At 41.9% G+C, this 19,595-nt stretch overlaps 3 protein-coding genes across 4 annotated transcripts in view; 1 reads left to right on the plus strand and 2 right to left on the minus strand.

Moving 5' to 3' along the window:
- LOC102213696 (glycerol kinase-like) overlaps positions 1-9,210 on the plus strand; it is a 21,702-nt gene extending 12,492 nt beyond the window's left edge. The window contains exons 9-20 of one of the 2 annotated variants that reach the window (XM_005744204.1): positions 1,628-1,663; positions 2,401-2,468; positions 3,190-3,232; positions 3,329-3,409; positions 3,509-3,587; positions 3,686-3,782; positions 4,507-4,591; positions 4,845-4,965; positions 6,080-6,223; positions 6,932-7,018; positions 7,120-7,194; positions 8,456-9,210. In XM_005744204.1, coding sequence (XP_005744261.1) covers positions 1,628-1,663; positions 2,401-2,468; positions 3,190-3,232; positions 3,329-3,409; positions 3,509-3,587; positions 3,686-3,782; positions 4,507-4,591; positions 4,845-4,965; positions 6,080-6,223; positions 6,932-7,018; positions 7,120-7,193 — 915 coding nt within the window. In that variant the 3' untranslated portion in view covers position 7,194; positions 8,456-9,210. The remainder of the gene's footprint in view (positions 1-1,627; positions 1,664-2,400; positions 2,469-3,189; positions 3,233-3,328; positions 3,410-3,508; positions 3,588-3,685; positions 3,783-4,506; positions 4,592-4,844; positions 4,966-6,079; positions 6,224-6,931; positions 7,019-7,119; positions 7,195-8,455) is intronic. The other variant, XM_005744205.1, reaches the window with a different exon arrangement.
- A 200-nt stretch (positions 9,211-9,410) lies between these two features.
- Positions 9,411-15,640, minus strand: ddx18 (DEAD (Asp-Glu-Ala-Asp) box polypeptide 18). Its single transcript, XM_005744206.2, has 14 exons — positions 15,407-15,640; positions 14,934-15,116; positions 14,698-14,850; positions 13,200-13,335; positions 13,018-13,118; positions 12,726-12,925; positions 12,522-12,636; positions 11,534-11,673; positions 11,179-11,340; positions 10,782-10,934; positions 10,528-10,641; positions 10,169-10,225; positions 9,919-10,096; positions 9,411-9,768 (listed from the first exon to the last, which is right to left on the minus strand). Exons 1-14 carry the CDS (start codon positions 15,537-15,539, stop codon positions 9,623-9,625), a joined length of 1,971 nt encoding a protein of 656 aa, XP_005744263.1. The 5' UTR covers positions 15,540-15,640; the 3' UTR covers positions 9,411-9,622.
- Positions 15,641-16,943: 1,303 nt separating this feature from the next.
- The window catches only part of LOC102192930 (uncharacterized), a 10,073-nt gene continuing 7,421 nt past the window's right edge, over positions 16,944-19,595 (minus strand). The window contains exons 4-5 of the mRNA XM_013913623.1: positions 19,522-19,595; positions 16,944-17,960 (exon numbers count right to left, since the gene is read on the minus strand). The exon at positions 19,522-19,595 is cut by the window's right edge and continues 1 nt beyond it. Of these exons, the coding sequence (XP_013769077.1) occupies positions 17,235-17,960; positions 19,522-19,595 (800 nt within the window). The 3' untranslated portion in view covers positions 16,944-17,234. The remainder of the gene's footprint in view (positions 17,961-19,521) is intronic.

Below are 19,595 nucleotides of genomic sequence, written 5' to 3' on the forward strand. Positions count from 1 at the left end.
GGCAGGGGAAGTGGTGGTGGGTGGAGATAGGCCTCCAAACCTTGACTGTCCCTCCTAACCCACTCTCCGCAATTTTTGGCATTCCTCCCGACTTGAACTTATCTGGTCCCCTCAAACAGGCCCTAGCCTTTACCGCTTTACTGGCTCGGAGGCTTATTCTGTTGAAGTGGAAGCTTCCCCACCCCCCAACTCATGATCATTGGGTGAGAGATGTACTCTTTAACTTAAAGCTGGAAAAACTTAGATTCTCTCTAAAAGGTTCTATTAGGGAATTTAACAAAATCTGGAAATCATTTCTCTTGCTGGTGGACACCATTACTTTACTTCCTGAGTCTGAAGTGAACTGAGCGAAGCTACATTATAATGTGTTTTTTTTTATTTTTATCTTATTTATACCTTATCTATTTGTTTTTCCTTTTGTTTGGTCCTTTCTCTGCTTTTGTTTTCTCTGTTTTTGCTTTGTTTGTTTTTGTTTGTTTGTTTGGTTGCGGGGCGGGGGGGTTGTGGTTGTTGTTGTTTTTTGGGGGTTATGCGTGTTATGTGTATGGGTCCTGAGATGTTGTTGTTTTGGTTTTTTTGTTGTTTTTTTTGTGTGTGTGGGCAGAGACTGGTTCTCTGCGGTGTCTTGTCTAGTGTGGACCTGGTAGGGGTAGAATTCGGGTTGGGGGGTTGGAGGGTATAATGGACATACCACTGTTCTGAAATCAAGATTGACTTTGCTGTTGCTAACTTTGTATGTCATTGTTGAAATCAATAAAACAAAGTTGGAATAAAATACTCCAAAAAGCTCCCAGAGCACAAACTGTTTAGATAAGGTAACGCAGTATTTTTTCCATATATTTGGACCGCTTGTGTAATTACACACTTGCAGAGGTCCATTTTAAACTCTGTCCATGGCCCTTCAGGGGTGCAGGCACCTCGTCCATGGCCCATGGACTCCTCATCAGTAATAGTTTTTTTTTCTGTGCAAATGCACGTGTTACATGTGTGTTGTGAATCACAACACAGAAATATTTTCTGCATGTGTGTGTATATAGTATATTTGTGGAGTGTAGGTAGGAGTTCATTGAGTTGTTTAAAATCCCATTCTGTGGCCTCTCCCTGATAAACATCCTGATAAGAAGCCGTGCGGCTCTTATCTCATCTCCCGACAACATCATTGACTTTAATGTCGAAGCTTTTTTATGCAACGTGCTCTATGGACTGAGGTCCAGAGATCAGCTGAAGCAGCTGTTTGTTTCTCTCTCTGCCTCATTGATCGGATCATTTTTCTTTTTCTTTTTTTGCCTCTACATGTATCTTTCCATGCAGGACCGACCTCTTTAATGACTGGAATTAATGAATAAATAATCAGTTCTGATAAAACTAGAAAGGGTTCAGTTAGGTTAAAATAATAAAAGTATCCTATGCTCACTTTGATGCTTGTGGAGCTTTTATTAAACTGTAATTACCACTGATAACTCAGTGTGATGCATACTTGGCTACAGGGCCACGAGTCTGATTCCCTGCACAGCAAACGGCCTCCTGTTTCATCCTAAAGGTTTTCATATCATTCTTTGTGTCGCACTGAGCTCAGCGGTCATTTATCCAGAATCTAAACATGTCCACATTTCTGTCTCCTAACCAGAAATCCGGCTCACTTGCAGGAGTTCCAATTTCAGGGGTAAGAGCTTTTCCCTCTTATGCAACTTTGTTTAATGAGTCACATCTGTCTGTGTTCCGCTGCGAGGCTGTCGCTGTGCTGGAGCAACGCATGGCTCCCTCCCACTTTTTTTTTTCTGAGTAGAGACCATTTCGCTCGACCAATGAAAAATCTGCCCTGTGACACCTCAGAATCAGCTGATTTGTTTTGTATGTAATGAAGCCAAGCAAAAGCGGTATCTTCACACTCTCTTTCACAGTTCAGGCCCGCCAAGTACACGTGGGCGGGTCTGAACTAGCTGCGTAAGTACAGGAGATGTCAGCAAGACCAGTTCAGGGCTGCAAAACACATTTAAGCTGCAACCAAATCAATTTAAAAGGAAAATAACCGTCTCTGAGCATCAGCATCATGAGGTCTGTCGTAGTTTGAATGAGCTGCAGCAGTTTCATCTCTGTAGAGTAGAGGAACAGAAACAAGCATTGGTATCCTGGTTGTTTGATCTGTTTTCTCATAATTCCCATGAAACTTAAAAAGTGCATTCTGGGTACATTTTAATGGTCATATCACTATGTAGTTTAGTGGGGTAGATCAGAAACACACTGTAGCATATGGAAGGTCTCCTTTTCAAAAGGTCATTTTCTGGCTGTGGGTTTAAAATTATGTTAACTGCTGGGTTGGAGCTTCCAGGGTGAAGCAGATATGTTTGCGGTTGTATCCACTCATCTATGACTGTTTACACGTCCTACTTGATCTGCCAGTGTCTCGGTGACCAGTCGGCTGCTCTGGTTGGTCAGATGTGCTTCAACGAAGGCCAGGCCAAAAACACGTAAGCACTCTGCTCCCTTCTTTATCACGGTGACGTCAATTCGTTGTTTTTCTATGTTCAATACAGAGATTGTGTTTTTTCAACTTGACAAAATACATTACATGACATTTGAGGCTGTTAATAAATATCATTATAGGGATATGTGGACTGGGTTAAATTGCACTACACTGATACGATTGAGTTCTCTTCAAATGTGTCTCTACTGTGTTTCAGTAAATTGTAAAATCGCTATTTTCACTCTAAAGAAAGGTAGTACTTAGTAAACTGTAGCAGTTAACATACAAATCTATCAGTTTATAACAAAACGCTAAGTCAGTGGATTTAATCATCGCTCAGTGCCTGCTCAATCAACTGAGTAATCTCCCCACCTCCTGATTCACCAACTCTGTGAGATAGAAGTCACAGTAACTAACCCAAGAAAGGTGCTTGATTGGAGTCAGAAAGAGTACTCATTTCTTTATTTTTGTCCCCCGATTTCTGTTCCTGTTGCTAAGGTGTGTTTTAACCCAAACCACCTGCTTTCTCTAAATCTAACCAGCGAGTGGAACCTGCTAAAATGTGACACTACAGCCTCTCTGTCCTCCTCATGAGGACTATGCAAATCTGTTAAGTGTGGCGAATATCAAAAATCAAAACACCAGCGCACCCACACTGTAGATGAGTTAACGTCACCAATAAACCAATCGCGTGTCTAACGCTTCTGTTTTATTCTCATGTAAAGGTATGGGACTGGCTGCTTCCTGCTCAGAAACACAGGCACCAAGGTAAGATGTTGTTTTTAAAATATATAGTTATTGCTATAACAATTTTAGTGAGAAATATTTCACCCTCTCAGTAATAATTTTCATGTGATCTGTCAGCCTGTGATCTCAGACCACGGCCTGCTCACCACAGTTGCCTACAAACTGGGAAAAGACGAGCCGGCCTGCTTTGCCCTCGAGGTGTGTGGTGGCCTCTATTAAATAACTCTGATCGGTGACAGCTGTCTGTGCTCTGGTCTGATTTTTGGGATCTGCTTATTTTTTTCTTGTTTCCTGCAGGGGTCGGTGGCCATAGCAGGAGCAGTGGTACGGTGGTTGAAGGACAACATGGGGATGGTGCAGTCGTCCTCAGAGATCGGTACGTGCACTTCACCATTGATTACATTCAGGACTCGGCGCTGGGGTTTGTGCTTGAATATCACGTCTGCTTCCGTCTCCTGTTGTCCTCTCTTTCAGAGAAACTGGCAGCGGCAGCAGGAACGTCGTACGGCTGTTACTTCGTGCCAGCTTTTTCGGGGCTCTACGCCCCCTACTGGGAGCCCAGCGCAAGAGGGTGAGCGAGTCGGCCCAGGCTCATTCTAAACTGAGGAAATCCTTTATGCTTGAACGCTTGTTGAAATGGCTATATTTCTATGTATAACAGTGCATGTGTTAAAAGATCAGCTATGAGCCTGGTGCTGAGCCCTGAGGAACCCCAAAGCTAATGTAGGAAAATCCAAACCCACATTTTGTGCACTCGGCATTAATAATAAACAGGATGGAAGCTGATTATAAACTCTGAGATGACACCCTCACTGGTAATCGAACAGGTGGGCTTTTTTGTCAGGATCTGTTAAGTGACTTATGCAGATGAGCTTCTACAAAACATCTCAGCTGCTCGATATTTAAAGACATTTAGTATATTCACATTCAATTTCAGTTCCTCAAAAGACACATTAACAGAGTTTGGAGGATGCACATTTGGACTCTTTTTAAAACCTTAAATGAAGCTTTTGCTCCTTCTGATGTAAATCCGGTGTTTAGCAATCAGATTAGCAGTCTGCTTCTTACTTTTTTTATCTGTGTCAAAGTATGAACATGTGGGGAGAGGTTGTTTTAAGATCATGTGATTCTATATCTATTCAATGACAAAAAAACACAAAACACAAGGCCACAAAAACATGACAGAGCTCTGCTGTGCTGCCCAATAACACAGTAGTAAATGTGGAACAATTTGTGCATGGTAATGTTTGGTCTCTGTATTAAAGTATTAAAGTTTTGCTTTCTCTGTTTTGCAGCATCATCTGTGGGCTCACACAGTTCACCAACAGGAACCACTTGGCATTCGCTGCTCTGGAGGCCGTCTGCTTCCAGACCAGAGAGGTGAGCCTCCTCTTCTCATCCCTAGAACGAGAAGATACACAAGAGTGTAACCGGGCTATCACTAAGCATTGATCACATAGGTGTAACGTGAGTTTATGATACATACAGGTTTGCTTACTGAACACTATATCAGAGCATGGTAGTATTTCAGCTAGGCTGAATTTCAGATGCAACAAGAGTTAATAAAGAGGGGTTAGAGACGGGTTTAAAAGCAGTAGTTGAATTGAAGTGTGTGTGCGTGTGTGTGTGTTAGATTCTTGATGCAATGAATCAGGACAGCGGGGTCCCTCTGACGCAGCTTAAGGTGGACGGAGGGATGACGTCAAACAGATTACTGATGCAGCTGCAGGCCGACATCCTCTGCATCCCTGTAGGTACGACTACTAAACGCACACACACTCAGAGTAACTCTGTGTTTTAAAATCGAGGAACTGGTGACACGAGGCTGAACCTTAACCTTAAACTGTCCATTCTGATATTTGACCCATTTAAAACAAACACTTTGATATACAGGTCGAAGGTAAAGGCAGAAATGTACCTGTGCTAACCAGTTAAACATGAATTGACTTTACACGCACATATCTTCCTGTTCATTAGAATACTTTCCCAGCATTGTGTAAGTGGATGATTTTATCACCTGTAAGATGTTTCCCATCAAAGCTGAACAGCTGCTCCTTTTGATTGTTAGAGACTTTACTAGAGACTCTAATGACCGTTTGGTTCACTGTGACAAGTTTAGTCACATGTAGAAATGACAAAATGTCCTCACTGTCTGATGGTAAAGATTATTCTTTACTCACAGTCTGCACTTTTGAAAAAACAATCAGGCACTATCTGGATGATAGATCTGACTAGTAACACACAAAAAAAACAAAAACAGCAGCACTACTCCCCTGAGTAGTTTGGACATTTTACAAAACCACAACATGACCTCATGAACTGAAGATATATTAAAAACCAGTGTAGCACTAAAGGTTTTTTGGTTTTGTTTGAACATTTGCCTATGTTCTGCTTTCATTTCTGTAACTTAGGTGTCAAAGTACCTAGTTAATTTCCAATAGCTGACTAGAAGATTTTATTTTAAAGAAAATGACTCTTTAAAAAGTCTGGCTGAAGTCCTCAAACTACACAGTGTGTGAATGTGTGTGTGAATGGGTGGATGACTGGATATGTAAAGCGCTTTGGGGTCCTTAGGGACTAGTAAAGCGCTATATAAATACAGGCCATTTACCATTTACCATTTACATGGAAGCTTTTATTTTGAAAATACAACATGGCTGATGTCAACCTGATGACTTCCTGCAACTAACTTTTAAAGAAATTTAAAAAACAAATCACTGACTTGAAGATTTCACCAAAAATATTATGAAAATGAAGAATTTTTGCATTTAAATAGCAACCAGAATACAGGAAGTGATGAGCCTGATCGCTCTCAGGGGGAACATGTCTCTCTGTCACTCTCTAACCGTCCGTCTTACGTTGCTCCAGTTCGACCCACCATGTCCGAGACCACAGCTCTGGGTGTAGCCATGGCGGCGGGGGCAGCAGAGGGCGTAGGCGTATGGAGCCTGAGTCCCGGTCAGCTCCCACATGTCACATCTGAGAGATACGAGCCTCAGATAAACCCTGAGGGTAAGACTGTGAGAGTGAAAAGCTTGCAATGGGATCATATGACATACATGACACAGGACATACAGCAGATAATAGAACACAGAGCAGGATGGCCTCGAGTTTTGGTTAATGTTATGCAGCACTATGTAATTTAGAATTTACAGTGTCAGCCGTTGTTTCTGTTTGTCCAGATGCTGTTAAACATTTACAGTGAAATAAAACACTGTGTAAAACATTAATTTCCCATTTAATAGATTAAAGTGAACTTAAAGTTGTTTTTTATCCTGTGACAGCAACATGCTGCAAGAGTCAACATAACTGATGGTTGATTGGCTGGCTCCTCCCCCCTTCAGGCGCATGATGGTGTTTTTCTTTGTGCAGAGAAAATGTTCCTTATTTTACCATCAGCTTTAAAATTAGCAGATATATTCAGATGTGTTTATTTTTCAAGTAATGTAAATGTTCTTTTGTTATTTGCTGGGCAGTAAAATTCAAAACAGTGTCACTCTGTGCTGTTTTGTGGTCTTTGCTTTGCAATGGCATCAAATGTGAATATCTTAGAAATATTTGTGTAGCTTATTATTTTTACACAGCTTCAGCTTTAAATCAGTTTTGACTGAATCTGTAATCTCAGTGTTTTCCACTCAGTGACTTTTAGGTGTAATTTGCTGCATTTGGTGGATGTTACTATGACGGCATGACTTACACTTGTTTCCTCGTCACAAACAGAGAGCGAGTACCGCTTCGCTCGCTGGAAGAAGGCCGTCCAGAAAGCCATGAACTGGGAGACCACAGAGCCCTGCTACAACGGCAGCGGTAAGCCACTGCATGCAGGAAGTGACTTCAGCTGTTAACTGTTTCATTGTTGGAGAATTTCCCCCTCACTCACTCACAATCTCCTCATTTACTGACAACAGGTTTAGGAAAGAATATGAACGGCGCACCCTGGGGGGTCCATCCCAGCCCTCCCCCCAGCAGAGTGGACCACTAAGGTCCGACATTTGCCGCTGCATGCCGTGTGTGACACTTGAGTTTCGACTTGGGGCATGTTTACATATTAAAGGCTTTACTAACACGGTGCGTTCACGGCTTTAACCGACGCAGATGTCCTCACTCGTTAGAAACTAATTTAAGGCGGAACTGTTCTGTTCATATTTATTCTGCTAGAGCAGCTTTGCATGATTCTTGGTTCAAAGTAATCCTTCTCTAGCTCATGCTTGGACAACAAGCTGTTTTAGCCCCTCCCCCTTTAAGCCAACTGCCTTCCTACTGGCTGTCCTTATAAGCAGAATGCTTGAACAACAAGTGAGCAGAGCTTCTGATTTTCCATCTCTCTGACATCATAGAGATCAAAGAATAGAAAAAACGGTGTGACACTGACTGTTTAAAACAGCCTGCATAACATGAAATAAGTTGAAGCAAAATAGGTCAAATTAATGATACTTTTAATCCTTCCTAAAGTTGTAAACAGAATGTGAGGAAACAACGCTACAACTGAATTTCCATAAATCTTTTTCTGTCACGTTAACAGGAATTACGTGCTACACTGGCTCACTGCACCACCCTGTGGTTCTTAGTGGTATTACATGACAGTACATTTCAATTTCACCTGATATTCTTGCAATACAACACCACAGTCGTCTCGTACGTAATGTCTTAGCGGTTAATTCTTCACATTCTGTTGTTTTTTTAATTTGTGTTAGAAGGTTTTAGAGTCTTTGACAAAGTTGTTTTTTTTTTTGCAAAACCTACATTTCAGATAAATTAAATCTGAGTCAGACCAGCCTGGTTGTGTGTGGGCATGCGACTGCAGTTATTCCTGTATGCCTCTACCAAGGAAGTCTTTTAGGATTCTTTTCTAAAACAAGATAGGTCAAAGTTAAAACGCTGGCTTCATTTGTTTACAGATAGATCTACATATACTTTCAGGTGGTATTCAGGAACTCACTTCCTGTCCCAGCTTTAGCCTTGATGGAGGTATACATTCTCACAATGCTCTGTTTTTCCTGCTGGTAAACCGCAATTGTTTCTATGACTTTTTAAAACGTGTGGAAATCAGGAGATTGCAGATCGCTAAGAGGTTTGTGCTTTAACTTCTAAATCTGCAGCTAAGATGCTAAGTGTCCCACAGAGCTCCTTTGAGTCCACGTTTAGTTTTAATCCTTTTCTTTAAACTAACTGCTTTGCTTCCAGAAAACAAAAGTCTGTCAGTGTTTGTTTGCTCTCTGAGACTCGTTTCTGTTCGCCTCACAGGTCACTCGCAGTAACTTTAAACTGTGTGGAGCCACATTTTGGGGGGAACATGATTGTGGAGTACGGTGAAGACGGGACTGGCGACTGCTCGATCCAGCCTGCGGTCATCTTCAGTGACGTGCAGCCTCTCAAATGCTCTGAACATCCAGCGAGCTTTTCACGAAGAACGCCGCCACATGCAGCCAGGAACAGTTTCTACATCGTCCAGTTAAAACAAACATGCCTTCAACACAGAGACTGCTGTAACTCCTCACTGCACCCAAAGGGAACCCTGGACTTTATTTTGAATGTGTTCTTTACATGATGTTGATGTTTAACCCCCAAACACGGAACAGAAGTCACTCATGGAGGGGACGAGCACTTTTGAGTCAGAAAACAGTCCTTTTAAAAAAGAAAATTCATTGTAATTTACTGCACTTCATTAACTACAATCTGAAAGCCAGCCAATTCTTAACAGCACTTTATAATTTATCCTGTTTGTGGAAAACATTTTTTTTAATCATTTGATGTTTTGAAGAAACAGGACTTTGACTCCTTTATAATTAATTATAACACTTGATGACCTTTGAAGATCTGAGCTGTGGCACGAGCCATAAATACCTGGAGGATCATTTTCCATGAGACTTAAGCTTGTCTGTGAAAGGGGGAAACGTGGCGACTGTTAAATCCTCCTGATTTATTACTGCTGTTTGAACCCTTCATATTACCAGGATGCCTCAAAAAGTTGTCCAAGTCAGAATAAACACAAAATGTACTTTTCATGTCTTTTCTGAACACACAGCAGGAAGAACTCTTAAAGACTAAACTCTTGTAGATCTTTAGGAACAGCAGGAGTGACAGGTTTTTATCCTGCAGAAATTTCAGTTCAGCTGTCTTTCTGGGACGTTTGGGTTGATCAACCTGCAGCCGGGTGCTTTTTTGCACTAACAAAAAGAATGATATGAGCAAAACACACTAATCTGTTAGAGGTTTAATTTGCTGCAAATACAAGAAAGAAAGGACAATTGATAGCCGATACAGGGATTAAATGTGAACATTTACAAAAATATCTTTAAACAATGTTTCAGCGTGAAAACTGATAAAAGACGTCTGAGGGAGAAGGGTTAGTCCGACTGCTCTGAAGCAGGAAGTTCATGGGATTAAAGTAGGAGGGGCAGGATCCAAGGCTCAGCGGGAGAACTGCCTCCGGTCGTTCTTTCCTTTGTTCACGTGTTTGAAAATTTTCGATTTCTGCACGTTTTTGGACTTCTGGTATCCAAAACCACCGCCGCCACCTCGCTTCTGCAGCTTGGCTCCTTTACTGCTGTGCACGTCTGAAGAGAAACATTTAATTAAGGAGAACATCTTTCTTTTTAAAAATGATCCTCTCTATTGGAGAGCTACAACCTTTTACATGAACGTGCAATTCTGTAACATTCAGATGTTTTCAAGCATAATGAATAAAAACAAGCAGCAAAGGATACTGAGATCAACATATGGAGGAACTTTGAATCCAAATGAGAGCGCCACCATGGGGAGGTTCAGGGTGTTGATGTTGTAGATCTGTTTGAGCGAGTGGGAATCGTAAGCCCTCACGTAGGACTTGTAGGCCTCCTGGGCAGACTTGTGGAGGTAGTAGTTCTTTTCAATAAGTTTCTCCATCTGAGGGAGGACAGAGTTCAAGTCACAAAACTGCCTTTGCTATCTGAGGCATTGCTGAGTGTTAATTCTCACCTGAGACTGGATGTCGGAGATTTTACTCCAGGAAAATTCAAACTCACTCAGTGGGACCTAGATGAGATAAAGCAGATAATGCAGACTTTAAAGAAAACTAATCAACACAAAAAAGGGACAATCAGTGTCTATGAATATCTTTTCATTGCCATGTCCTATTTTTTCCATTAAAAACATTAAAACAGGAGGTCCCCAAATCAGAGCCCTGTGGGACACCACAGCACAGTGGGAGGATTTAGATACAAAACCTTCAACAGTGACTATAAAACTATATGTGATGTAAAATTTAAAGGCAAATCCTGCTTAAAAGTCTGTATGTGTTCGTACAACTGAAATGACCAGGCAGGTGGTCTGCTCACCTTGGCCTGTTTGAGGAACCGCAGGAAGCCGAGTTCTTCTGGCCGCAGGATGAGGAGGGCGTGGCCTCGGCCATCGATACCTCTGGCGGTTCGACCCACCCTGTGGATGTACTCCTGTGGGAAAAAAATCAACCTTAAGATTAGTCCTGTTCTGGGAATTTTTGATCAAACTCAATAATTTAACATGACAAACTAATGCTGCATATGCAATAAAAAAAACCCAACAACAAAAAAACCCCCAAAAACTTATTGACCTTGGGGTCATCTGGAGGGTCGTACTGCACAATCCAGTCCACCTCGGGGATGTCCAGCCCTCGAGCTGCCACGTCTGTGCACAGCAGGATGCCGGAGTCAGCGTTGCAGAACTGGAAGAAGGTGGTGGTACGTTTGGTCTGCTTTTGTTTGCCCTGCGAAATGATACAAAGCAAAGGAACGCTCAGAACAGCTGCAGCTGCAGGTCAACATCTGCTCACCGTCACCCTTCAAATATCAAAGGATAAAATAAAACAAAAGAAAAACCATTTGCTTCTAACATCAGCCAACTTATTTTTCACAGGTACAACCAAAGAACTTTAACTTTTAGAGGCTCAGTTTTTTTGACCACTTGTATATTTAGATAAGATTCATGTAAGCTGCGTCTGGAGAACTTACGTGGATGGCCATGACGGGCAGGTCGATGTAGTTGAGCAGTTCATAGTGGAATTTCACAGACATGCAGGAAGAGAAGAAGACCATCAGCTTCTTCTTGCGGTTCTTCTTCAGGAAGGTGAAAAGCAGCAGGAAGCGCTTCTCTGATGGACACACCACATAGCCCTGAAACAGGAGAGAGAGATCACTGCATCAGCAACGAGAAAGAAGACGGAGTTCTAGCTGTTTCTGTGATTTCAGACCATCTAGTAAAACTGATGTGATTTCATGAAATACTGAAAGGATTTCAGTAAAAAGGATGAAAGGGAAACTGGCTTCTTTGGATTTGGCCTGAATGCAACAGTTTATGACTGAGTACCTGCTCGAGGCCGTCGACTGTGGCCTTGTCTTTGTTGTCGTCCACCCCGACATACAAGGGCTCCTTTTTCAGGGAGATGCGAGCCAAGTCCTCCACCTTCCTTGTCTGAGTGGCTGAAAACAGCATCGTCTGCCTCCGCTCTGAGAAACATCAACGAGAGAAAGTAAACAGAATAGGTGAGAGGGTTTAACAACATCTGGAGTTTTAAGGGCTCTCTCAGGATATTTTACACTCAGGGTTAGGATTTGATCCAAGATCAGCTAATCCTGGTAACGCTGGTCAGGTTTTTTCAGCTCTTCAAAGCCAATGACAGATGTTTGAGGGTTGTGACGATGTTCGGAATTTTTTTGCTGAAAATGAATTAAACTAAAAGCACGAGCTTAGGGCAGTGGAGAGCTGCCTTTCAGAGAAAGCCAAGGCACATCAAAGAAATGAGAATAAAACATTTACAATACAAAAAGATGTGCAGAAAGAAAAGACAGTTTTGAAAATGGGTATTTTGGATTTTTTTTGCTGACTGATTAATGAACAGGAACTAATCATCTGTCTTTATAAAACAGGAAGCTGCTTCATGTCACAGGTTAGTGGTCAGTTTTTTAAATACAAAAACAGGAAACCCCACATTTCTCTTTATTTACCGTACATGTGATTCACTTCCTCTTTTAGAGTCACAGAGTAAAAAGCAGCAGCACCTCTCTCTCAAAACTACGATTGGTGTTACGCCAAAAGGTCATGATGACACATTATTGGCTCTACCTGAAACATTTTTTTTAAACTGGACTGATTCCACAGTGTTTGATGTCACTAAGGTCCATGATTTAAATACGTTTAGACTGAACAAAAATGCTCATGAGTTGGTTTTACTTTGCTGCTTTGGAAATCAAAACGCTTCTTCAAAGAACTAAGTTTTTTATGCCAAATCATCAACCAAATCAATGTTCATAAATTTCTCACTATTGGGTTTATTGATACTTTCACTGATACATACTCGGCAGCAGTTTGATGATCTGCTTTAGCTCCTCCTCGAAGCCCACCTCCAGGATCCGGTCGGCCTCGTCGATAATCAGACACTGCAGGTTCTTGTACATGAAGCCGGACGTGTTCTGTAGATGTGGAACAAGCCACTCAGACGGTGTTCTTCTTAAAGTATTAAAAATGAGAATGAAGAACAGAGAACTTTGTTTCTGCTCACCTGCAGGTGGTCCAGCAGGCGTCCGGGTGTGGCTACCACGATGTTGACGCCGTTGGCGAGCTTCTGGGCCTCAGCTGAGCGGTTGCTCCCTCCCATGATCAGACCATAAGTGTGCACGTGGTGCGTCATCAGCTCCTTCAGCACGCCGTAGGTCTGCATGGCCAGCTCGCGTGTAGGAGACAGGATGATGACGCCGGTGCCTGAGATGAAAGAGAGCAGTTACAGAGTTAGTGAGTGAGAAAGAGGAGGATGAAGCTAAGCAGGAGACGAGGAGACTCAGACGGCAGCTCACCATTCCTGGGCATGAACTTGAGTTTGTAGATGAGCTCGATGCACGGAATGAGGAAGGCCAGAGTTTTACCGCTGCCTGTCTTTGCCGCAGCCAGGACATCCCTGCAGAGTGGAGCAAACGATTTCATGTTATTCCGCCGCCTCGGCTGAGCAGCTCAGAGTCTAAATGGACAACCAACCCACCTTCCCTCCAGCAGAGGGCGGATGCTTTTGTGCTGGATCTCGGTCATGTGCTCGAAGCCCATGCCCTTCACTCCCTTCAGCGTGTTCTCGCTAACTATACTGGCGAGAGAGGCAAAGGATGTGTCCTCGAACGCCCCTGAAACAGACGGAGAATTGTGGATTTTTCACATTACATCATGGTTTGATTATGGACAGGTTTATAGTGCTTCTGCCACGAATGTATTTAGTACAATACTTGAATGTCATCATAAAAAGACATAAGATAAAAGCAGTTGTGAGGTTTTGCTGACTGACCAGACTAAAAACAGTCTCAAAGATCAACTTCTTCCAGTGATCCAGGAGCAATTTGGTGACATTCTGTGCAATTTCCAGCATTACGGTGCCCCATGTCACAAGGCAAAGTGACTCAGAGGTCATTAGATTAACATAGTCTGATCCAGAATCTACGCTCAGTCCTTAAAAAACAGATGGACATGCAGAACAAGGCAGGAGTGGATCTCCACCAGAAGCTGTTTATTTACAAATACACAATGTTTGCCGCCTAATGATTTAAATTGTTTCCCAACAAGTTAAAGCTGTTTTACCCTGTACGAATGAAAGACCTTGCAGATTTTTTTTTATTATCATTTAATAATTAATATCTCTATTATTATCCTTGGGCAAGATACTAACCCCATGTTTGCCTACTGGTGGTGGTCAGAGGGCCCGGTGGCGCCAGTGTCCGGCAGCCTCACCTCTGTCAGTGCGCCCCAGGGCAGCTGTGGCTACAATGTAGCTTGCCATTGCCAGTGTGTGAATGTGTGTGTGAATGGGTGAATGACTGAATGTAGTGTAAAGCGCTTTGGGGTCCTTAGGGACTGAGTAAAGCGCTATACAAATGCAGGCCATTTACTATTCACTTAAAACTGACCAAAGAAAAAATTATTTTCTCTTCTGTTTGTGTTCTTCTATAAATCTTGAAGCTTTTGACTGGTCAGAATTAAGATTTTAGTTTCTTATAAATACTGTTTATTTTATTTGAAAACACATTTACAGTACATTTATCATTTTCCAGTAGAAAATAAATAATATTCAAGTCAAGAGTAACCTCAACTTCACTTAGGAGCAAAAAGGAATCTTTAAGCTTGACAGTGGTTTTAGTGATTTGAATTATTATATTATAATATTGTGATATAGTTATTGACTAAGATGTAAAAATTGTGATACAATTTTTCTTCCATATCAGCAAGCCCAAGCTGAACAGGTGTAAGGAAGTGTCCAGTGTGTATTATAAACAGAGCAGAGATACGGTTTGATTCAGCGTGTCCTTACAGTCGTTCCTGTCAGAGGCGTCACTAAAGACGCCGCCCACAAAGACCACCGTAAGAGTTTCTGTATGCCTCAGCTGACACCCGGCTCACGATGGAAGCAGCGACCGGGCAACACATGAAGGCAGCACGGCAGAGCCGGCCTCTCCTGTTAACCGCCTCATATGCAATTAACCTGATTCACTCAGTACCTGTGAGTCCACACGGCAGCTCAGGCTCATCTTCCTCCTCCTCTTCTTGTGGTTTGTCAGCAGCTGCATCTCCATTGTCATCTGCTACTTCTTCCTCCTCCGTGTCCTCCTCCCCATTTTCTTCTTCTTTTGCAGTTTTGCTCTTTTTCACGGCTTCAATCAGAACACGGACATTAACCGAAGCACCAACAAAGTAAACTTGAATGTGTTACCCGTATAAAGGGCTCTGTTTTTACCTGGAGGTTCAGCACCCTCAGCCAGCTGCTTCCTTTTCGCTTTCTTCTTCATCTGAGTTTCCTCTGTGCTGGTCCCTTCCACTGGTCCCTCTTCCTCCTCCTGATTCTTCTTCTTCTTCTGTTTCTTCTTTAGCTCTCTGGGTACCTCCTCCTGGAGGCCGTTTGAGCTCACCGTCAGACTCACTGGAAGTATGATCAAAGTTTGTTGCTAATAAACCCCAAAGGAAAACTCTGGAAGCCTGGTTAGCACAGTGCTAGCTAAATTGTTTTGTATACTAATCTTTTGAGCTAGTATGCGGCGAAATGCGCATGCAGTTGTGTAGCAGAGAAAATATACCTGCATGCGCAGCTACAGTGAACCCAAACTCAGATTTAAACCTTGGAGTAAAAAAAGTTAGAAACGGACCAGGGAAGAGCGCTACCTGTTAGCTTAGCCTGCGACATCAGCGTTTACCTAGCTATCAAACACTCACCATCTTCTCCTTCTTCTCCGTCCTCTCCTGTTACTTCGTCTTCCCGCTTCTTCTTCTGCAATTTGCGCTCTCTGTCCTTCTCGTTTCGCTTCTGGATCTTCTTTCGGAGAAGCTTCATCTGGAGGTCCGCCATGGTTACCGAGAACACGGCGCACACGTGTGTATGTGAGTGACGCTCAGGACCCCTCAGTGGAACAGAGACAGATAGCGGCCCGCAGCGCCTGACTGAAAATCAAAAAGGACCCCGCGTGCTGTGAAAACAACCGAGATAATGCCTAAAAGAAAAGACACCTGAACACGGGAAAAATAATGAAATAAAGATAATCAACACTGAAGTGTGGAGTAATAATCATTAAATAATATGAAACATTTAAGGCACTACAGTTAGGGTACTAAAACACATTATCAGCAAGCTTTACTTATAAATCACCAAAAACTTTTTCCCCGTTTTCTCAGTTTTTGTTTTTTTTTTACAATTTTTAATTGATTTTATTATTTATTTTTAAATAAACAAATAAGATATATTCTTTTGTGGCAGGAAGTTTGCATACATTGATGGAAATGAATGTATGCACAAATGACTGAAGACGCTATTAAGAAAAAATAAATAAATACATTTTAAAAATTAAATTTCTTTAATGTTAATTTTGCAGGGTGGAAATGCTGGAATAATAAATTAGTCTTGAAATACTGTTTTAGGATTAAGGTAGAAATTTGCCTTTTTAAAAAGTATAAGCATAAATTTGGGGTTTAATTTGCAGTCCTGTTAGTTCAGGAGGAGCTGTGACTTACAGATCCTTTCCAAATAATTAGGATATCATGGAAGAGTTTGGTTATTTCCATAATTCTATTCAAAACAATAAACTTTCATAGATTATAGATTCAGGGCCCACAACTTAAACGATTTCAAGTGCTTATTTGTACATAATTTGGGCTTCCAGCTCATAAAACCCACAAAAACAGGATTTCAAAAAATTAGAATACTGTGAAGACATCAGCCCAAATTTTACAGGGCATGAATGTTTTAAACGGAGTTTCACACATAACTCATCTACTAACCTGAAAGCACCTGCACAGGTTTCCCCAGGTGTCATTAAATCGCTTCACTCAGTCACTTTTTTTTTTCCTGCAAAAAATGAGACGTTAATGGTGAGGTCTTCACAGCATTCAAATTTTTTGAAATCCTGTTTTCGTGGGTTTTATGAGCTGGGAGCCCAAATTATGTACAAATAAACACTACTTGAAGTACTTGAAATCATTTAAGTTGTGGGCTCTGAATCTATAATCTATGAAAGTTTAATGTTTTGAATAGAATTATGAAAATAAACTTTTCCATGATATTCGAATTTTTGGGAAAGGGTCTGTGGTGGGTCTCCATGCTTCCATCTGCAGGACAGGGGGGGAAACTGCAAATATTTCCTCATAAATCCATCACAGCTGTGTTTAGAGCTGGACAGGTTACTAATCCATAAAGAAAAGGGCCAACAAGGCTGAAAACAAGAGATTCTTTATTCACAACAGAAAATCCAAACAAGATTCAGACAAGTTTTTTTTTCTTCTTTTAGCTGGGTAACAAAGAGAGCTGCCTTGTGTTTAAAGCTAATTTCCTCATCTTATTCAGTTTTCTGAATGAAGACCATCCAAAAGTTCAACTACAGGCTTATAAACATTTACTTTGCAAAGGCAGAGATGTGTCTTTAGTTTAAATTCTAGCTATGGTGGCCCTGAGGTGAAAGATCCAAAAATAAAAGAAAAACTAGAAAATAAACGACAGCCTTCTCTTCCATCCCTCCAAACCCTGCTCATCTTGCCCCGACAGACTCTCAAGTCAGTCCATGGCTAAAGGCTCATCTTCAATCTTTACTAAATCTGGCTCCCCATCTTTTTTAATCTCAAACACCTGAAGAATAACCTGAGGCCCGTTTGCACTCAACCCCTCTGCTGACTGCCCTGGATCGACAGGTGGTGCTAACTGACTCCTGGACACCCTCCTATTCTCCTCCCGCCTCTGCGACCTGCTTCCAGTCCTATGCCCTTTGTTCCTCCTCTTCCTCAGAAGCCTCTGGCTCCAGGAGATGTTTGAATACAGCTGCAGAGGATTGCAGCAGCTTTGCGTGCCATTCCCAGTCACTGAGGATGGCGCTTGAACACACCGCCTCCGCATGTCCTCCTCCACCGCTTTGAACACCAGGTCTGTGATGTCTCTGCGGAGCCTCATAAGCAGCACAGGGTCTTCAACCTGCCGCATGTCAGCCAGCATGACCTCAGCAAACTGGTTGAGGACGTCGTGTTTGGGTGCCGTTTTAACAGGTTGATTGTCTTCATCGCGATGATGCGGACAACTCAGAGACACGACCTCTGTGACCCGAGGCTGTGGACACTGAAGTGGGGCGAAGCTCGGGGCAGAGTCCATAGACTGGGGCTCATCCAAGTCTTGGCCACCTCCATCTGCATCCAGCTGGCTGCTTACTGAGCTGCCCATCTCCTGATCAATGTTCCCCTCAGTCTTCAACTCCTCTTCATCCTTCTCATTATGATCCACAAAGTTGTCCGCCTGCAAACAAAACAAACAAACAAAAAAAAAAAAACATGCAGTTTAGAGGATTTATAGATATATAGATAAAGCTACCCTGTGATGATGACAGCGTCAGTCGCTATGGAGCAAGCTATCAGTCCGAGCTGTCCAGCTGTATCCTCCTTTTATGCTGTTCAATAGGCTACTGAACAAGTTTAAACTTTTTAAAATTATGCAAAATTGCAAAACTCTTAGCTGTGTCTCTAATAAAACCTCTGTAACTTTGCTCTGTTTCACTTCAGCAGCATCAGGCAATGTTCATATGTTGATTAATGGTTTTCTTTCGTTTTTGATCTACTGCACACAGAATATTTTTATAAAATCCCAGGCCAGGAAAGTCGCCTTCACGTTTTTCTGTGTTTTATCCTCAGTTACTTTGACACAAAGGCATCTTCTGTGATGCTTACACCTTTGATAAAGTCTCGCAAGTGTCATCTTTCTTTTTACAGAAATAAAAATATGGAAATGTACAGATGCATGATCTGAATTATAATATTTCTGACTGGGGCAAAATTTCCCCCGATTCCTCGATTCGAGACCTTGTGAATCGGATCGATTCTAGAAATCAGTGACGATACCCAGCACCATTGATTACCTCTAACTGAGACTTGTGTGAAAACCTCTGCACAAAGTTTCATGATTCAAAGCCGTGTAGACTTGCTAGCATCTGCCTACTGGGAACGAACCCTCCTGGGTAGCGTTCTTCTGCCAGATTTGTTGAAAAGAATTTCCTCTTCCTACCTGCAAGCAGCCTTTCAGAAAATGAGTCGTTTGAGAGAAGAAGAACAAGCTGCAAAATTGTTTTTATATCTGACCCTGAAAAACTAGTTCAGTTATTTAATTCTTACAGGCATTACTATTTTGACTCATTATTATCAGGATGTCCTCAAAACTCCTTGAATTTAATCATTAATTATTATTAATATCTGGCGCTCTTTCACAGTGCGTCTTTTGTCCTGTCTCCTTCTCCTCAGCCAGCTCCCTCTCCCCTCCCTTAGCCCAGTTCTTCCAGTTAAAAAGGACATTTTCCTCCCCACTGTCACCAAGTGCTTGCTCATAGAGGGTAGTCTGAATCTTGTTGTTTCTTTCTAATATTAAAAGAAATAAAATGGCTTTGCAAACACATCAGACCCAGAACAACTTAAGTACTTATTTTGAATTGAATATTTGCGCTCCACCATCTGAGAAACTATCCGGTTTCGATGTTCATTTGCTGTTCAATGCAGCGGGAGGTCGTCTGCTGCATTTATCAGTTTTGCTGTTGACTGTGTTTCAGTTAAAGTCCTTAAAACTATATTAAAACATTTAAAGGCAAAAATGTAAAATGCTAAAAAAATGCTTGATCATTCTCATGAAGTCTTCCAAAAATTTCACATTAGACACAGCCCTCTGAGTTATTCTAAATATAAAGGACTTGCTGCTGCAACTTTAACGTCTCCCCCCCCCAATTTTCTCACCGATTGATGTTGTTATTTCTTTAAACTGTGATAAGGACCTTCTTTAATATTTAGGAAATGTATTTTTCTCTTTGCAGACTTACCAGAGATGAATATCCTTTCCTGCGAACTATGTAAGGCCTCAAGAAACAGAGTTTCTCCCTCAGCTTCTCCTGCT

Source organism: Pundamilia nyererei, unplaced genomic scaffold (genome assembly GCF_000239375.1).
Source record: "Pundamilia nyererei isolate P.nyererei 1_Seehausen unplaced genomic scaffold, PunNye1.0 scaffold00140, whole genome shotgun sequence".
Taxonomy (NCBI): domain Eukaryota; kingdom Metazoa; phylum Chordata; class Actinopteri; order Cichliformes; family Cichlidae; genus Pundamilia; species Pundamilia nyererei.

What these genes read in the sequence shown, in the direction of transcription:
- ddx18 (XM_005744206.2), bottom strand. Translation starts at nt 15,539, where the DNA reads ATGGCGGACCTCCAGATGAAGCTTCTCCGAAAGAAGATCCAGAAGCGA. An exon ending in TGAGGGTGCTGAACCTCCAG is followed by an intron (nt 14,851 to 14,933) that starts GTAAAAACAGAG and finishes TTCTGATTGAAG; the next exon opens with CCGTGAAAAAGAGCAAAACT. An exon ending in GGTTCCTCAAACAGGCCAAG is followed by an intron (nt 10,226 to 10,527) that starts GTGAGCAGACCA and finishes TATCTCATCTAG; the next exon opens with GTCCCACTGAGTGAGTTTGA.